The 19,462-nt window shown below is 37.7% G+C and overlaps 1 protein-coding gene across 5 annotated transcripts in view; it reads left to right on the top strand.

Annotated features, from left to right (window-relative positions):
* FSIP1 (fibrous sheath interacting protein 1) overlaps positions 1 to 19,462 on the top strand; it is a 227,216-nt gene that overhangs the window by 201,797 nt on the left and 5,957 nt on the right. For all 5 annotated transcript variants that reach the window (XM_051822081.2, XM_051822083.2, XM_051822082.2 and 2 more), the window contains one exon: positions 8,349 to 8,859. In XM_051822081.2, the coding sequence (XP_051678041.1) occupies positions 8,349 to 8,859 (511 nt within the window). The remainder of the gene's footprint in view (positions 1 to 8,348; positions 8,860 to 19,462) is intronic.

Below are 19,462 nucleotides of genomic sequence, written 5' to 3'. Positions count from 1 at the left end.
TGACTAGAGTTCAGGGTTCCTTCTGGCCAGACAGCTTCTCCGACTGTTCTGGTTCAAAATATGCCAGGTCTTCCTTGTTTGCAGGGATCCTTGTTACCTCTGAGACTTGCCTTTATATGATGGAGGTAGCTTCAGTCTAAGACACGAAGGTGGGAAGGTAGAATAGGGCTGGAAGGAGCTAGAAGAGGCAGCAAGAACAGGCCCATTCCTTCCATGAATCTTTAGCAACATTGATGCATGTATTTAATGAATGGCAATAATTTTACTCCCATGCTTTCTGTTTTTGTGTAATCTAAAAGAGCCATATAAGTAACACGAATCTCTTTAGCCTAAAGGATCCTGTTGAGAGCACTTTGATTTGATATTGCTGCTCTGTAGTCCAGTGGAAATGCCTTTATTGTTCTGTCCACAAATGAATATTTTCTGGCAAATGGTTCTACATTTATTTCTCAATGAACTATTCAATAAGTACTCAGTTTTAATGAGATTGGTCAAGTGTGGAAATGCCTTGTTGTTAATCTTTCAGTTGTCTATAGGACTTCATTAAATGGCAGTACTTTTGAATTATTATTTATTTTGTGGCAGTTGTATAACAATATGGTAGGTTTGGGAGGGAAGTATCCCATCTTACTCATGGCTTTTTCTTTGGGAAATCACTCCTACTCACAGCCCTGCCAGAAGCATGACCATGGAGTACTCTGTTTGCATCAAGTGACTCTCATCATAGGTGATTACACCCGTGGTGGGCACTTGAATCTGATATAGTAGCTACATCAATTTTGGCAGTAACCAATGAAGTTATCTTGCTAAACTTTACTTATTGAGCTAGAGGGATAGTCATCATAGTCTGTCATTGGTGGATGCTAAACTCTTAGCATTGTGTTGAATGAGGACCAGGGTCATTTCATGTTACATAGGTAAACTGAGGCTGTGAGAGAACAGAAACCATTAATAAGCAGAAAAAAATAATTTCCGAAAAGGAGTATACATAAAGTAATTAGGGAGTTAGAAGACTATAGGGACCCAGAAAGTGATGGATCACATGACTTTGATTTCAATTCTAGACTCAATTCTAGTCTCAATTCTAGACTCTAAAGGCCTTTCTATGCTTTATTTCTAGCTTGTTGGTGTTCATGGAATGACTTCTTGGGACCTACAACAACCCTCACCTCCACAATTTCTTTTTTTGAGATAAGGGTTTCTGTTTTTCTATAACCAAGAAAATCTTGACTAAAAAGAACTCTACTACCTAGAAGTTTCTAGCAGTAGTTGCATCCTGGAGGTGTAAAGTTATATCATGATGATTAAGCAAAAGGTTGAGGCTGGCGCCTCGGCTCACTAGGCTAATCCTCCGCCTTGCGGCGCCAGCACACCGGGTTCTAGTCCCGGTTGGGGCGCCGGATTCTTTCCCGGTTGCCCCTCTTCCAGGCCAGCTCTCTGCTGAGCCAGGGAGTGCAGTGGAGGATGGCCCAAGTGCTTGGGCCCTGCACCCCATGGGAGACCAGCATAAGTACCTGGCTCCTGCCATCGGATCAGCGCGGTGCGTCAGCCGCGGTGGCCATTGGAGGGTGAACCAACGGCAAAGGAAGACCTTTCTCTCTGTCTGTCTCTCTCTCACTGTCTACTCTGCCTGTCAAAAAAAAAAAATAGATATGACTGAAAGCTATGCACATTCATACTCTCATTTTGTCACTATTTATAGGCTAGTGATATTGTCTTTAAAGGGTGGGTCTTTAGGAACCCTGGGGGGGGATATCCATCTGGCAATAGCTTACATCAAAAGACAAGATTGCATCTATGGTTTATAATGGTGGACTTTCTAGCTATTTGAACTAGAGGCAAAACTTTGGTTGCCTTGTCAACAAATCTATTGCCCAAATAAATGGATATTTTTATGGCTAGGGAAACTCCAGATGCATAGCATAGGATGGGTGGGCAGGGATGAAAATGAGGTAATCCACAGTTTGTATTCCATCTCCAGCAGTTTCAAGTTGCACTAATCATCAGGTTGAGCTCCTACACCAAACTGGCATTTATCTGGATGGAGAAGTATAAACAGTGAGCACCCTGGGAATGGAACTGTGGATGTCAGGTTTCTTTCTTCTTCTTCTTCTTCTTTTTTTTTTTTTATGAGCTTAAAGAGAAGGCATTCTAGAACACAGATTGAATCTGGGCAATAAAGTCAAAAGTTAAGTGAAATATTCTATAGGAATAGTTTTTATATTTAGAGCCTGGACAGAAATGAACATCAGTTGGTAAAGAGACCACTGGTGAATGATAGAGGGAGAATTCACGGTGAGAGGCAACATAGCTTAGTGATGAGGTACATAGGCTCTAGACCCAGACTACCTGGATTCAGATCCCAGGTTTATCACTGTGTGACCTTGGCCAGGTTACTTAATTTCTTGATGCCTCAGCTTTTTATCTATAAAACAGGAATAATAACATGGCTCATAGCTTTGTTGAAAAGATTAAAGGAATTGATATATGTAATATGCATAGCCTACATAGAGGAGGTGGTTAAAAATTTTAGTTTTATTATTATTATTCTATAAGACATCACCTGGTATGCCAGTAGGACCAGCAAGATGCATGAGTACCAATACCACAAGTGTATTGTATTGTTTTCTTGATGAAAAAAATCTAGCACATTTACTCTTTGACTAAAGAATATGTGTATATTAGCTTAAGGGGGAAGATCCTCAAAAGGACTTCTAAAATGAAGGTGGGAAGAGAGAGACTTTTATACAAGGAGAGAAAATAGGTTGGGCTCTGATCTGGAAAAATGAAGACTGAGTTGCACTATGTTGAATTTTCTGAAGGACAGGAACAGTATGAATAATAACTTGTTTATGCAGTACTAGGAAGTTAGAGCTGGCATGAATGATGACTACTTTGAGGTGAATACTTAAACAGATGGTTATTTGACTGCATTTGCACAATGATCAGTTCAGTTATGGAGTTCATTAGCTCAGGAGTTTCAAGAGTAATCTGGACGGAGATTATGTGTTTTGGTCCCTTAGCTATCAAGGGGAATTAGGGATGTTTATGTTGGAGACATGGTGCATAAAAGTACAGCCTTTGTAAATAACATGTCTTAATTTAGTACTTTAAAATACTTTATGCATCCTTAATTCATTTGGTTATCACAATAGCAGTTTAATGAGATTTACTGTGGGAAAAGACTCATTTGGGAATCAAAAGTTTGAGAAAGGTGGGTCCTGTTGAAGTTTCTGATCTGTATTACTACCGAGAGATACTATTATTAAGCTATTTTAATTTGAAGGCTTAACATATCCACTTTTACTTACAATACTTTGAGATTAGAGAATTTTTAAATTTTTTATTATAGAATTATACAGTTGTTATAGAATTATATAATTTCTAAAATTTTTAAATTTAATTTCCATTTACTTAAGAGAGTTGGAGAGAGAGAGAGAGAGAGAGAGATAGATCAACCTTCCATCTTCTAATTTATGCTCCAGTGTCTATAACAGCTGGGGCTGGGCCAGCTTGAAGCTGGGAGCTTGAAACTCAATTCAAGTCTCCCATGTTGGTGACAGGGACCTAAATCCAAAATATTTGAATGATTATCTGCAGTTTCCTGGATGTATTAACAGGAAACTAGAATTAGAAGCAGGACCAGGACTTGAACCCACTTGAACCCACTCCAGTATGGGATTCTAGGGTCACACTGCTTGCCACCTGGCTGCCCTGAGTTATAAAAGTTTAGGATTGAAATTGTGACAAAGCCAAAGTAATTAAAGTTCAATTTTTCTTTTTATTGTTTTGTTTTTTAAAATTCTATTGAGGTTATACTCTACTTTCAGTAGAAAAGTTCATTCTTTTATTTATTTTAATTTTTGAGTTCATTAAAAAATTTTAGAGCTATAAATTAATTTGGAGATCATCTTTTTCAATTCTTCATTTTTAGATGAAGGCTATTGGCCCTAGGAACTTAGGTGACTTGCTCAAGGCAGCAGAGCATGGACAGAAATCCAGGTTCTAGTCTCCTGTGTTTTCTTTTCTTTCGGGTTACTTCCCCCAACAGGATGAGGGTGATTGCACTTCAGCTTATTTCTATGAGCATGCGAGCTGGAATATGTTATGCTTTTGTCTCAGAGTACCCAGGAACAGACTTCCTGGGAAGCCAGTGCAGCTTCAGCTTCAGGACCCCTCACCTACTGAAGCCTGAGGGATGGGAGAGAGGAAGCCATGTTGCAATCAGCGAACATTTCTGTCAGCATTTCTAGTCAGTGACCTTAAGTGATACTGCAAGAGGTGGACTTAACTCTCTAAGACTCCAGCAATTTGCTGGGATCTTTTTCATGTTATAAAAACAAAAAACTTACATTTATGCCTAAATTTATATTTGTAATTTTGTATTTTTTTAAAGAAATTCCCTCTTCCTGCTCAGAGATCATATAAATTTCTGGCTTCATAAAACCCAGATCTTCTCTGATTTCCAAAGATATTAGGAGTTTTGTTTCAATATTCAAATTTTTAAACACTTTAAATACATTTATATTACTTTTATTTCATATTTAGTTTTACTTTTGTTATAGTAATAAGGAAAAAATGCTCTTAAAATGTTTTGAACATGAATGGCAGCCTCTTGCCTCAGTCTTCCCCACCCTTTGATTTGCTCTCCAGAGTCAACCACTTTTAATTTTTTTTTCACCTTTAATTTAATAAATATTAATTTCCAAAGTACAATATTTGGATTATAGTGGCTTTACCCACCATAACCTACCACCCACCCTTAACCAGCCCATCTCCCACTCCCTCTTCCATCCCATTCTTCATCAAAATTCATTTTCAATTATCTTTATATACAGAAGATCAACTTAGTGTATACTAAGTAAAGATTGCAACAGTTTACACCCACACAGATACACAAAGTATAAAGTACTGTTTGAGTACTAGTTTTACCTTTAATTCGCATAGTACAACACATTAAGGACAGAGATCCTACATGAGGAGTAGGTGCACAGTGACTCCTGTTGTTGATATAACAATTGACACTCTTATTTATGATGTCAGTAATCACCCAAGGCTCTTGTCATGAGCTGCCAAGGCTATGGAAGCCTCTTGAGTTCACAAACTCTGACCTTATTTAGACAAGGTAATAGTCAAAGTGGAAGTTTTCTCCTCCCTTCAGAGAAAGATACCTCCTTCTTTGATGGCCCATTTTTTCCACGGGGATCTCACTCACAGAGATCTTTCATAGAGGTGTTTTTTTTTTTTTTTTGCCACAGTGTCTTGGCTTTCCATGCCTGAGAAACTCTCATGGGCTTTTTAGCTGGCTACAAATGCTGTAAGGGCTGATTCTGAGGCCAGAGTGCTATTTAGAATATCTACCATTCTGTGAGTCTGCTGTGTATCCCACTTCCCATGTTGGATCATTCTCTCCTTTTTAATTCTATCAGTTATTATTAGCGACACTAGTCTTGTGTCTGTGTAGCATTCCATAGAGTACATATCCCATGATTTCTTTCTCTAGTCTTCCATTGATGGGCATTTAGGTTGATTCCATGTCTTAGCTCTTGTGAATTGAGTTGCATTAAACATTGAGGTACAGATAGTTCTTTTATTTGCCAATTTAATTTCCCTTGGGTAAATTCTGATGAGTAGGATGGCTGGTTCATGTGGTAGAGCTATATCCTGGTTTCTGAGGAATCTCCAAACTGTCTTCAATAGTGGCTTTACCAGTTTGCATTCCACCAACAGTGGGTTAGTGTCCCTTTTTCCCCACATCCTCGCCAGCATCTGTTGTTGGTAGATTTCTGTATGAAAGCCATTCTAACCATGGTGAGGTGAAACCTCATTGTGGTTTTGATTTGCATTTCCCTGATTGCTAGTGATCCTGAACATTTTCATGTGTTTGTTGGCCGTTTGGATTTCCTCTTTTGAAAAATGTCTATTGAGGTCCTTGGCCCATCTCTTAAGTGTTTGTTTTGTTGTGTGGAGTTTCTTGATCTTTTGTAGGTTCTGGTTATTAATCCTTTATCTGTTGTATAGTTTGCAAATATTTTTTCCCATTCTGTTGGTTGCCTCTTCACTTTCCTGACTGTTTCTATTACAGTACAGAAACTTCTCAATTTGATGTAATCCCAATTGTTAATTTTGGTTTTGACTGCCTGTGCCTCTGGGGTCTTTTCCAAGAAGTCTTTGCCTGTACCTGTATCTTGCAGGGTTTCTCTGATGTTCTCTAATAATTTGATGGTGTCAGGTCATAGATTTAGATCTTTAATCCATGTTGAGTGGATTTTTGTGAAAGGTGTAAGGTAGGGATCTTGCTTCATGCTTCTGCTTTCCCAGGCCATAGCAGAAAGCTGGATCAGAAGTGGAGCAGCTGGGTCTTGAACCGGCACCCATATATGATGCCGGTGCTTCAGGCCAGGGTGTTAACCCACTGTGCACTGTGCCGGCCCCATGATTAAGTTTTATTATGGGGACTTGTTCTTGGATAATTCATTTCTCTGTAAAGGAAGATTAGTGTTTTCCTAGATAACAACATTGTGTAAATCAAGGAAGATACTGATTCTTTAGAGAAGGTATAATTTTTTTGTGTATTTCAATGTATTTCAATCTCATTTTTTAATTTAAGGATTTATTTTATTTATTTGAAAGGTAGAGTTACTGAGAGAAAGAGAGATCTTGTACCTGCTGGTTCACTCCCCAAATGGCCTCAATGGCCAGGACTGGGCCAGGAGTCAGGAGCTTCAATCTGGGTCTCCTTTGAATCCCATTTCTTTCTGAGATTGTTGAAAGTCAGATGGCATGGTGTTCAGTTGAGTTCTTATAGAACATGGATCAGTACTTACTTTGGATTCATTTTTATTATTTTCTGGGAATATCAACTAGAAGAAAAATGTGATTTTTGGGCTGGCGCCGTGGCTCACTTGGCTAATCCTCCGCCTGAGGCGCCGGAATCCCATATGGGCACCAGGTTCTAGTCCCAGTTGCTCCTCTTCCAGTCCAGCTCTCTGCTGTGGCCCGGGAAGGCAGTGGAGGATGGCCCAAGTGCTTGGGCACCTGCACCCGTGTGGGAGACCAGGAAGAAGCACCTGGCTCCTGGCTTCAGATTGGCATAGCTCCGGCCATAGCTGCCATTGGGGAGGTGAACCAGCGGAAGGGAGACCTTTCTCTCTGTCTCTCTCTCACTGTCTGTAACTCTACTTGTTAAATAAATAAATAAAAAATCTTTAAAAAAAAAGAAAAATGTGATTTTAAATTTTTAAATTCTTGGTTGAAATGCTTGGCATTGGTAGCCTTTATAGGCAGCAATTAAATAAATATGATGCAATCCTTCTCCCCAGATGCACTGCTTCTGGAATGACCCTGGCTCCTGCCAGGACCTGTAGCTTTGAAGCAACTACACATGTCAGGATAAGCCACACATCCACTCTTCCACTGTAAGTTGTGGACACATGTAGGAGTGATGAACCCCCAGGAGTAGCTGTTTCCTGAGATTTTTTTCCCAGTTAAGGAACTGAGAGGTGGAATTGTTCATGTGGAGGAGTATGCTGGGGCAGTCCTTAGAGAAACATCTGGAGACTGTGGCAGGATTCCTGGCTGTTTATCTAAGAAATGATTGCCTACTATTGCCTACTTCTCTGCTTGATGGCCTATGACTTTTTAAAAGAAGGATGGTTTTCTGGTATCTCCATTCCAGCTAATGATGCTTTGATGTGTTACAGAATGGTAACAGAATGGTATTAGTTGTTAATTCGGTACCACAATCCATTTTCATCAGTATTGTAGAATTTCCCTCTTGGATTATGGAGACCATGATTGACTATAAACTTATTCTCTAGGGCAGCTGTACATTTCCCCCATGATTTGGGATATTTCAAGTACTGTGGCACAGTGGGTTAATGCCCTGGCCTGAAGCTCCAGCATCTCGTATAGGCACTGGTTCAAGGCCTGGCTGGTCCACTTCTGATCCAGCTCTCTGCTGTGGCCTGGGAAAGCAGTGGAGGATGTCCCAAGTCCTTGGGCCCCTGCGCCTACATGGGAGACCTGGAGGAAGCTCCTGGCTCCTGGCTTTGGATCTTCACAGCTCTGGTCGTTGTGGCCAGTTGGGGAGTGAACTATCGGATGGAGGACCTCTGTTTCTGTCTCTCTGTCTCTCTGTCTCTCTCTTTCTCTCTGTCTCTCTCTGTATAACTCTGACTTTCAAATAATAAATAGATAAATCTTTAAAAAATGAATTATTTTCCTATTTGTATGTGTTATGTAATGATTTTCCTGGCACTTGGATTTATGTTGTATTAATGAAAGCTTACCAAAAATACATGTTACTTGATCAATTGACCATGAAGACTTTTGCTTTGTTTTATCAGTTGGATTCTACATCACTGCTCTCTGAGACACAGTTACAGTATCTTCTGGATGGATGCACATTCAAACAAAAATCCATCATTCCACTTCCTGAAGGAAGAGAAAACAAAGACATTGAGGATGTTACATCGGAGCCATCCCAGCTTTCCAAGTCCATCCTTTCTAAATTACTAAATGAAGCAGAAACAAAGGCCCAGGAAGCTGAGGCAGAAGATGCAAATAGGCTTGAGGATGCAGGTTGTGAATCCTCTAAAGGCTATTACCTCACTAAAGCTTTGACAGGACATTACATGCCAGAAGCTCTTGTCATCGAAGTGGAGAATATGAAATGCCTCCAATTTTCTAAGGCTGAGGTGGTTAGTGACGCACATGACTATTTTATGTCGAAGACTCTTGGCATTGGGAGACTTCAAAGGCCCTCCTTCTTGGATGATCCACTGTATGATATTAGTATGAACCTTTCATCAGAAGACCAACATCTGAATCTCAGCCCTTCCAAGAAACCAAAAACAGGTGAGGCTTGGAGAACATGTGTTTTGGTAAATAACTCTTAGAAGCATCTCAATACTCACAGGCTATGGCTTAAAATAGAGTAGAACAAGAAGATACATTTGTAAGTCTCAGATGGTGTCAGTAAGAACTTGCTTGTTCCAATGAAATCAAGGTTTTGATTAGTATTCCTATGAAGTATGTTAAGTTTTATGGTAAGTAGTTCTATGTTTATTTCATAGAAAGAGAGAAATTCATTTGAATAGGGAAGTAATTTGAATAGATTTGTTTAGTACTTCAATTTCCAAACTTTAGTGATGAAAATTTGTTCCAAGGAATGAATCTGAAAAATCTCATAACTTTTATTGTGGTTATTTTAGTTTGTTTACGCAGACTTCCTGTCCTAGCCCACTCTTATATCCTCAGGTATTTTGTCATGATCCAGTGTTGCATGTTGCAATGGTACAGGATTCAAATACTTGTTAAAAGTCTGTCATAATTAGCAACTCTATTTAAATACCTTCAACTTTTATCTCTAGTGTAGATTACTCTAAAATATATTGCCTCTTAAATATCTATTTATTAATTTATTTCCAGTTAAATCTAAGAGTATAATCTGTTTCTTTTTTACTAACACCTCTGTTTTGTACTTCTAACTTCCTGATGGAAAACTGTCTGAATGTTACCTCAGACTGATATCCTTGTCTTCCCTCTGAACTCAGATTTTCCTTTCTGTTACCTCAATCACCCAAGCTGAAAATCTGAGTCATCCTTGCATTGTCCTTCTCCCTTGCTATCCACTAAGGTATTATTGTTCTCCTCCTGTGTTGTCTTATGCCCATACCTCCCTTTGCCTTCCTACTGTATCCACTGGACCAATGCAGTTAACCCTCCATCAAGTCTCCTCCTGCCTCTGATCTCATTCCTCTTCATGTCGTTGTTGACTGCTGCTAAACTAATTTCTTGATACAGTTTTGATAACCACATTTCCTAGCTCAAAAAGCTTCTATGGGTCTATCTATCTTCTAGTGGATGAACTCTGAGTTCTTTCACTTGCTATTCAAGGTCTCCACAGTCTGATCTGAAGGTCAAATTAGTCACTTAATGTGATTCAGGTTGTAGGTAATCTGGTTTTAGGTTTTCCAACGCATCTGCTGTTGCTCAGGCCCTTTTCTTGCCACAAATTTGAGGTATTCTTTCAGCAGTAGTTGAATTGCAGTCCATCTTCTGAGAATCTGATTTTCCTGGTCCCTTCTGTTAAAAGTTTCATTTTTCTTCCAAGTGTCCAAGCATCTTGGTTCCTACTGGGTTTTTTACACATATTGCCTTGATACTGTAATGTACGCATCTATATCTTTGCCTTCAAAGTGTGTGACCTTTTTAAGAATAGACATCCTACCTTTGAGTTCATTTTACGTTTTCCATGATGTCCAAAAAGAGCCTTAAATGAACTGTTTAATAAAGAAAATACTTTAAATTTGTGTCTAGTTTTGAAATAGTATACTGAAAATACAGTTCATATTTATTCTATACATTATGAATGAAAGCAGGTAAGGTCAATTAAGAATTAATGTAAGCCTCACATTCTATGCAAAGATTTGGATATTTTTTCTTTTTAAGTGAAATTTCACAAGCTATGTTTTTAAAATTAATATTTTAAATTGATAAATCATAATTATATACTCTGTGGGGTACAATTCGATAGATGTATACAATGTAGAATGATTCAAATTAACCCATTACATATCACCACATCACTTATAATTTTTTATGGTAAGACATTGGAAATTCACTGAGTTATTTTGAAATATACAAAATATCATTATTGACTATAGTAACCTTCCTGCGCTATAGAGGTCAAAATTTATACCTCCTAAGTGGAACTTTTGTACCCTTTGACCAACAACTTCTAAGTCCCTCTCTCCCCTCATCCCACCTGCAATCCATGGTAACTTTGATTATGATACTCTCTACTTCCATGAGTTCGACTTCTTGGGATTCCACATATGTGTGAGATTGTGGCCTATATAACTTTAGCATAATGTCTTCCAGGTTCACCCACGTTATTGCAGAAGACAGAATTGCCCCTTTAAAGGCTAAAAAGTATTTCATTGTGTGTATGTACTACATTTTCTTTATCCACTCACCTGTTGATAGACACTTAGGTTGATTTCATATCTTGGGTATCATGAATAAGGCTGTGGTGAACATGGAAGTTCAGATATCCATATTGATTTTATCTCCTTTGGATGCACACAAACAAATACACCCCTATGTGGGATTGCTGGATCAGATGGTAATTTTACTTTTAGTTTTCTGAGGAACCTCTGAAGTGTCCTATAAAGGTAGTACTCAACATTTTCACTAACAATATATAAGGATTCTCTCTGCTTCATATGCTCGGTAACATTTACCATTTTTAACATTTTTTCTTAAAATATTTCTTTTAAGTCTTTTTGATTAACATGTGATCCACATTTTTATGGAATACAGCACAATATCTCAACACATACATGCAGCATAAACCAATCAAGTCAGGCAACTAGGCTTCCCATTTCTTTTTCTTTTCTTTGTGTTTAGAACCCAGTGCCTCCTCTGTTCCAGTTCCTTATATAGTGTCTAATTCATTATTGTGAACTTTATAGTTGCCCCACTGTGCCATGGGATGCTAGAACCTATTACCTCTATATCCATTATCCAACCTCCCCCTAACCCTCTTCCCTACTCTTCCAAAACTTTAGCAATTGCTATTTTAACTTCCAAGTAGCTATTGGTATTTGTCTTTCTGTGTCTGGTTTATTTCACTTAACATAATAATCTCCACTTTCATCAATTTTGATGCAAACATGATATTACCCCTTTTATGGCAAAGTAACATTCCATTGTGTCAATATACACCACAGTTTCCGTATCCATTCATCTATCACTGGACATCTAGGTTGATTCTGTATCTTGGCTGTTTTGAATACTAGTGCAATGAATGTGGGAGTGCAGTTATTTCTTTATGTTGGTATGATTTTCCTTCAGATATGTACCCAGAATAGGATGGCTGGGTCATAATATAGTAGGTTTATTTTTTGGTTTTGGAGGACCTCTATACCATCCTCATTTCACTGTCCTCATAATCACTGTACTCATTCACATTTCCACCAGTAGTGTCTAAGGATACTTTTTCTCTACATCTTCATCAGAATGTGTCATTTTTTGGTCTTTTTCATAGTAGCCCTTCTAACACATGTGAGAAGAAATCTAATTATGGTTTTAATTTGTACTTTCCTAATGATAAGTGATGGTGAGCATCTTTTTATAAACTTGCTGGCTATTTTTATGTCTTTTTTGGAGAAATGCCCATTCAGATGTTTTTGGCCCATTTTAAAATAGTTATTTGTTTTTTTGCTACTGAATTGTTTGAGCTGCTTATGTATTTTGGTTATTAACTCCTTATAAGTCGCATGGTTTTCAAATATTTTCTCCCACTATGAGTGTTTACTCTTTATTTTATTGTTTTCCCTCCTGTGCACAAGATTTTAGTTTGATGTAATCTCATTTGTCTGTTTCTATTTTTGTTGCCTGTGTTTTTGAGTTCATGACCAAAAATCAATGTCATAGAGCATTTGCCCTTTTATCTTCTGTAGTTTTTCAAATTCGGGTCTTATATTTAAGTCTTTAATCCATTTTGAGTTGAGTTTTGTATGTAGTATGAAATAAAGATCGTTTTGTTCTTCTGCATATGGATATCCTGTTTAATCAATAAACAGTGCCATTTATTGAAGAAACTGTCCTTTCCATGTTGTGTGTTCTTAGCACCCTTGTCAAATATATAAAGCTTCACAGAAAGGTGTGAGTTTATACCTGGGCTTCCTAACCTGTTCCATTTGTCATTATATCTGCTTTTATGCCAGTTCTATGCTGCTGTGATTTCAATTACTTTCTAGTAGATTGGGAATTATGGAGTGTGATGTCCCTTGCTTTGTTCTTTTTGCTTGAGATTGTCTTGGCTTTTCTGGGTCTTTTGTGGTTCTGTATGATTTTAAGATTTTTTTTCTATTTTTGTGAAAAATGACATTACAATTTTGATGGAAATTTCACTGAATCTGCAGTTCACTTTGGGTAGTGTAAATATTTTAACAGCATTACGCCTTCCAGTCTAGGAACATGGGATAGTTTTTCATTTATTTGTATTTTCTTCTATTTCTTTCATTAGCAGTAGTTTTTAGTGTACAGGTTAAATTTGCTTAAATTTACTTCCAAGTTTTTATTGTTTTATGATACTACTGTAAATGAGATAGTTTTCTCAATTTTCTTTTTGAGTAGATTGTTTTTAGTATATAGACATACAGCTGACTTTTGCATGTTGATTTTGTATCCTGCAACTTCACTGAATTTTCTTATCAGTTCTAACAGTTTTTTGATGGAGTTTTCAGTTTTTTTTATGATCCTGTTATCAGTAGAGAAAATTTTTTTCCATTTCTTATTAAGATGCATTTTATTTATTTTCTCTTTCCTAGTTACTCTGGCTAGACTTACAGAAAGATGTTGAATATAAGTGGTATGAGTGGGCATCCTTGTCCTTGGGCATTTCTTGTAGTGTCTTTGTTTGGCTTTGGTGTGAGGATAATACTGGCTTTGTAAAATGAGTTTGGAAGCTTTTCTTCCACTTCAATTTCTTGAAAATGTTTGCAGAAGATTAGATTAGTATTAGCTCTTCTTCAAATGTTTGGTGGGATTTAGCTGTGAAACTATATGGATCTGGACTTTGGTGGGAGACTTTAGAACTGATTGAGACTTTTTGTTTATTATTTGTTTAGATTTTTTGTTCCATCATGATTCCATCTTTGTGATGGTATGTGTCTAGAAATTTATTCTTTCCATAGGTTATCCAGTCTGTTCATATATAATTGTACATAGTAATTTCTTTTGATCCCTTGTATTTCTATGGTAGCTGAAATGTATCCTCTTTAATTTATGATTATATGTATTATAATTTTCATATTTTTTTCTCTAATCTAGCTGATGATTTGTCAGTCTTGATTTGTTTTTCAAAAAACCAATGCTTAGTTTTACTGGTTTTTCCATTTTTGTTCTCATGTCTATTTCATTTATTTCTGCTGTAAAATATTTGTTTTTCTCCTTCCTTTTGCTAACTTTGGGCTTAGTTTCTTTTTCTAGTTCCTTGAGGTGTAACATTAGATTATTTGAGAACTTTTTCTTCATTTTTTTATATAGATATTTATTGCTATAAATTTATGGCACCTTTGTCTGAATCCCATGAGTTTTAGCATGTAGTATTTCCATTTTTATTTATCTTTAGTTTTTTTTATTTACTTTTTGATTTCTTATGTGACCCATTGGTTGTTAGGAGCATGTTGTTTAAAATTATTTGTGAATTCTAAATTTTTGGATGCTCCAAAATTTCTCTTTATGGCTTTCTAGTTTCATGCTATTGTTATTCAATAAGATGCTTGATATTGTATCAGTCCTTTTAAATTAAAGACTTTTTTCCCTGGAGAATGATCTTTCCTGGAGAATGTTCCATGTGTGGTTGAGAAGAATGTACATTCTGTTGCTGTTGGATGAAATGTTATATGTATGTCTATAGTTCAGTATTTCCTTATTGATTTTTCTGACTAGATGACCTGTCCATTGTTGAGTGTGGAGTATTTAGGTACCCTACTATTTTTTTTTTAAACTTTTATTTAATGCATATAATTTTCCAAAGTACGACTTATGGATTACAATGGCTTCCCCCCCATACCGTCCCTCCCACCCACAACCCTCCCCTTTCCCACTCCCTCTCCCCTTCCATTCACATCATGATTCATTTTCGATTATCTTAATATACAGAAGATCAGCTTAGTATACATTAAGTATGGATTTCAACAGTTTGCTCCCACACAGAAACATAAAGTGAAAAATAATAGATGATTTTTTTTTAAATGATGATGAAATCAGAGCAGACCTATTGTCATGTTTAATCCCAGTGAGAGTCAAGTTGGGAATTGATAATTTCTTTTTTTTTTTCTTTTTTTTTTTTTTTTTACAGAGGATCAGTTTAGTATGCATTAAGTAAGGATTTCAACAGTTTGCACCCCCATAGAAACACAAAGTGAAATATATTGTTTGAGTACTCGTTATAGCATTAAATCTCAATGTACAGCACATTAAGGATAGAGATCCTACATGAGGAGTAAGTGCACAGTGACTCCTGTTGTTGACTTTACCAATTGACACTCCTGTCTATGGCATCAGTAGTCTCCCTATGCTCCAGTCATGAGTTTCCAAGGCTATGGAAGCCCTCTGAGTTCTCCGACTCTTATCTTGTTTAGACAAGGTCATAGTCAAAGTGGAGGTTCTCTCCTCCCTTCAGAGAAAGGTACCTCCTTCTTTGATGACCTGTTCTTTCCACTGGGATCTCACTCGCAGAGATCTTTTGCCAGAGTGTCTTGGCTTTCCATGCCTGAAATACTCTCATGAGCTTTTCAGCCAGCTCCGAATGCCTTTAGGGCTGATTCTGAGGCCAGAGTGCTATTTAGGACATCTGCCATTCTATGAGTCTGCTGAGTATCTCACTTCCCATGTTGGATCACTCTCCCCTTTATTTACTCCATCGGTTAGCGTTAGCAGGTACTAGACTTGTCTATGTGTTCCCTTTGACTCCCAGTCCCTTCACCATGACCAACTGTGAACTGAAACTGATCACCTGGAACAGTGAGATGGCATTGGTACATGCCACCTCGATGGGATTGAATTGGAATCCCCTGGTATGCTTCCAACTCCACCACTTGGGGCAAGTCAGCCTGAGCATGTCCCAAATTATACATCTCTTCCCTCTCCCATTCCCACCACCATGTTCAACAGGGATCACATTTCAGTTAATTTTCAACACTTAAGAATAACTGTGCATCAATTACAGATCTAAACCAGTCATATTAAGTAGAACAGATAAAAAAAACTACTAAGAGGGATAATGTATTAAGTTGTTCATTAACAGTCAGGGCTATGCTGATCAAGCCACCATTTATTATTTTGCATTATAGTCTAGTTGTCCTTTCAGATAATTTAGTAATTGTTTCATACATGTAGGTGCTTTGATGTTGGGTGCATATGTATTCAAAATTGTTATATCCTTTTGCTGAATTGACCTTTTTATCTTTCTATGATGACCTTCTTAGTCTTGTTTTACAATTTTGATGTATTTTGGGTTTATACCTACCGCTGCTTTCTTTTGGTTTTCATTTGCGTGGAATTTCTTCCTTCCTCCCTTTATTTTCTTTCCTTCTTTCTTTCATATATATTTATTTATTTGAAAGTCAAAGTTATGCAGAGAGAGAAGGAAAGGCAGAGAGAGAGAGAGAGAGACAGGGGGGAGAGAGAGAGAGAGAGAGAGAGAGAGAGAGGCAGGCCTTCCATCTGCTGGTTCACTCCACAGTTGGCTGCAGTGGCTGGAGCCAGGAGCTTCTTCTGGGTCTCTGATGCAGGTGCAGGGATCCAAGGACTTGAGCCATCTTCTACTGCTTTCCAAGGTCATAGAGAGCTGGATCAGAAGTGGAATAACCAGGACTGGAACCAGCGCCCATATGGGATGCAGGCACTATAGGTGGAGGCTTTAGCCACTATGCCACAGCACTGGCCCCGGAATATCTTTCCCCCTCCCTTTACTCAAGAGTATGTAGGTCCTTACTAGTAAAGTGAGTCTCTTATAGGTGGCACATAAGTGGATCTTGGTTTTTGTTTTTAAGTCCCATCAGACACTCTATGTCTTTTTATTAGAGAATTTGATCCATTTATGTCTGGGATAATTATTGATAGGTAAAGAGTTGCTACTGCCATTTTGTAATTTATTTTCTGGTTGTTTTGTAGACTCTTTATTTCTTCCTCTCTTGCTGTCTTTCTTTGTGGTCTGGTGAGTTTCTATGATGATATGCTATGAATCTTTTCCTTTAATATTTTGTGCAACTAGTATAGGCTTTTGCTTTTCATTTACTATCAGACTTATGTAAAACTTCTTATAGCAGACTGTTTTAAGCTCATGGCAACTTAATGATAATTGCATACCAAAGGTTATACTGACACTCCTTCCTCTCCCACCTTTTATGATTTAGATGTCCAAACTTAAAACATCTTTTAGTAATTTGTAACTCTTGACAGTTATTGCAGCTGTGGTTGTTTTGGATAGGAGATAAAACTGCTTTACATTCCACCCTTATAGTATTAGAGCCTTCTGAATAGTATTCCAGGTACTGAGACCATTAAGGGTTTTTTTCCCTTTTTTTTTCTGGCTGTGATATGTTTTATCTTATTAATTAGGAACCTTATATATCAGCTTAAAGAACTCCCTTTCTGGAATGCAGGCCTAGTGATGATCAACTCCTGTAGATTTTGTTTGGGAAAGTTTTTCTTTCTCCTTTCATAACTTTGCTAGGTGAAAAAAAGTTTTTTTTTTTTTCTTCTTTAACACTTTAAATATGTTCTTCCATTCCTGGCTCGAGAAGATTTTGCTGAGAAATGTGCTGAAAACCATCTTGAGGCTCCCTTTTTAAAAATTTCTTGCTGCTTTCTGAATGCTTTGTCTGTGTTTTTTTCTTAGTTTGATTATGATATATCTTGTGAACTCCTCTTTGGGTTAAGTTTGGAGACTTCTGAACTTCCTATACCTGCATATTGTCATCTTTCCCCTGATAAAATGTTGAGGACCAATTTAATTTATAGCCTTGAAAAATAAGTTTTCAACATGAAATACTTCATTTTCATTGTTGTGTTTAAGCTTAGTGATAATGCTATCATTTTGCTTTCTGAACACAAGGCCCAATGGATATTCAGTGTTGTGTTCACTAAATGTTGGGGCTTAGGGAACCAATAAATAGCACTCCCATCTTCCCCAGCCAAATCTTCCCAGGGGAAGAGTGGAAGCCATGAGTGAGGCTAGTGTGCTTCCATTGCAAGTCCCTCTGTGTAGGAGTGTGAGGGAAGGAGGAAGTAAGTGTTTTGGGTAATGCCTAACCTCAGACACACCTCTGAGAGCATGAGCACTTCAGAAACAAAAACACTGACAGTCTGTGGGTAGTTCAGTATTTAATCAAATTATCTTATGCTGAGTTGCTTTCTAGGTAGTCAAAACAAAAGGCAAAGATGCATTTACAGTATTCTCTTGTTCCTTCTAAGCATTTGAGCTAGGTATCAACAGAAAGTCATATAATAAAGAAGAAATATAACAAGTAACAAATGTAGAATAGGGCAAAAAGGACATAAAGTCTATTGTGCATTTAAGAAGGTGGTAGAGCTATACTCCAAGAAAAACAAAGTGGAATTTCTCACAGGGCTTGTTAGGAGAACAGAGTTCTTAAAAACTTTATAGCAAATATAACAATAAGTTTTTTTCTGCAAGTAACACCTTTAAATGAAATCTGTCTTAAGTATCTCAGGAGTTTCATAGTTTTTCCACTGAATGTTCCATATCCCAGGAAACCTTCAGTCCCCAGTAAACTGGGGTAGTTTGTTACTCTGACTTGAAACTAAAACATGAGGCTAAATAACAAATCAGTTACTCAAAAGACAAAACTAATAGAGTCAGGTAAGTAGAAGAATCCTAGGCTAGACTATAGACCAGCAGAGGGAGGCTGGCCTACTACTGACCAGTGTGGTATGGCCTAATGGTTAAGAACATGGGCTCTGAGTAGGGCAGACCTGGGTTTGAATCCTTGCCCTGCTACTAACTGGTATCTTTCTTCTCTCTATACCTTCATTGCCTTATGTATTAAATAAGGTGGCTTTAAAATCCCTGTGGTGTTGTAATGAGGATCAGTGAGAAAATTCACATAAAGTGCTTAGCTCATTTCCTGGGTTGGCTTACATGGTAGTTAACATTAAAATAGATTTCCTATGAGAGTCTGAGTTTCTGATTTTCTGAGAAGTTAGCATCTGTGGGAGCTGAGTAAGCAGATACTTTCCTGGGAAGGGGTGTGTTCTCTAAGAAGTCACACCCCCACCTGGTCCCCTCTGTTTCATGGGCTTGGCACTTTGGATATATTTGGGTTTCTATCCCATGTCATAAACCTTTGCAACTTAGGGTGTGGTCCAACTACTGGGAGCTTGTTAGAAATTTGAGGTTCCTACAGACCCATCTCAAATTTACTGCCCCAGAATTTATACTTGAATAAACTATATGGTGAGAGTTTTCTACAATGAAGTTTGGAAAGCACTGTTCCAAGTGACAGAACATTTTTACTGACTAGGGAAAATGAGCATCAGCGTCATCTGGGGAGGTATTGCCTATTTGTTTAATACCTCCATCCAATGCCATATACCAACTTACTGAAGTCAGAGTTCCTATGTTGGAGTGTCCAGGCTGTCAAGTGTTAGTGACCAAATTTTACCATGCAAGCTGGAGAAGTACAGGTCTCAGTTTAGATGAAAGAAAATGTTACCCTCTCGGAATCTTCAGAGAATACCAGTTGTAGCAATCACATGAACCGCATGGTCTGAATATACTTCATGTTGAAATTGTGACCTTTTGATTTTAACTTGTTTCAGCAAGCCTGGCTGCAGATGGGGTGACTTTTGGGAAGGATTTGGCGATGGTTGAAGGGGTCGTGTGTTTGTACAATATCATTTTTCATACCACTTGAGC

This window comes from Oryctolagus cuniculus, chromosome 12, assembly GCF_964237555.1.
Source record: "Oryctolagus cuniculus chromosome 12, mOryCun1.1, whole genome shotgun sequence".
NCBI classification, from domain to species: Eukaryota; Metazoa; Chordata; class Mammalia; order Lagomorpha; family Leporidae; genus Oryctolagus; species Oryctolagus cuniculus.
Note: the sequence above shows the minus strand (reverse complement) of the source record. Positions and strands in the feature narration are given on the sequence as shown.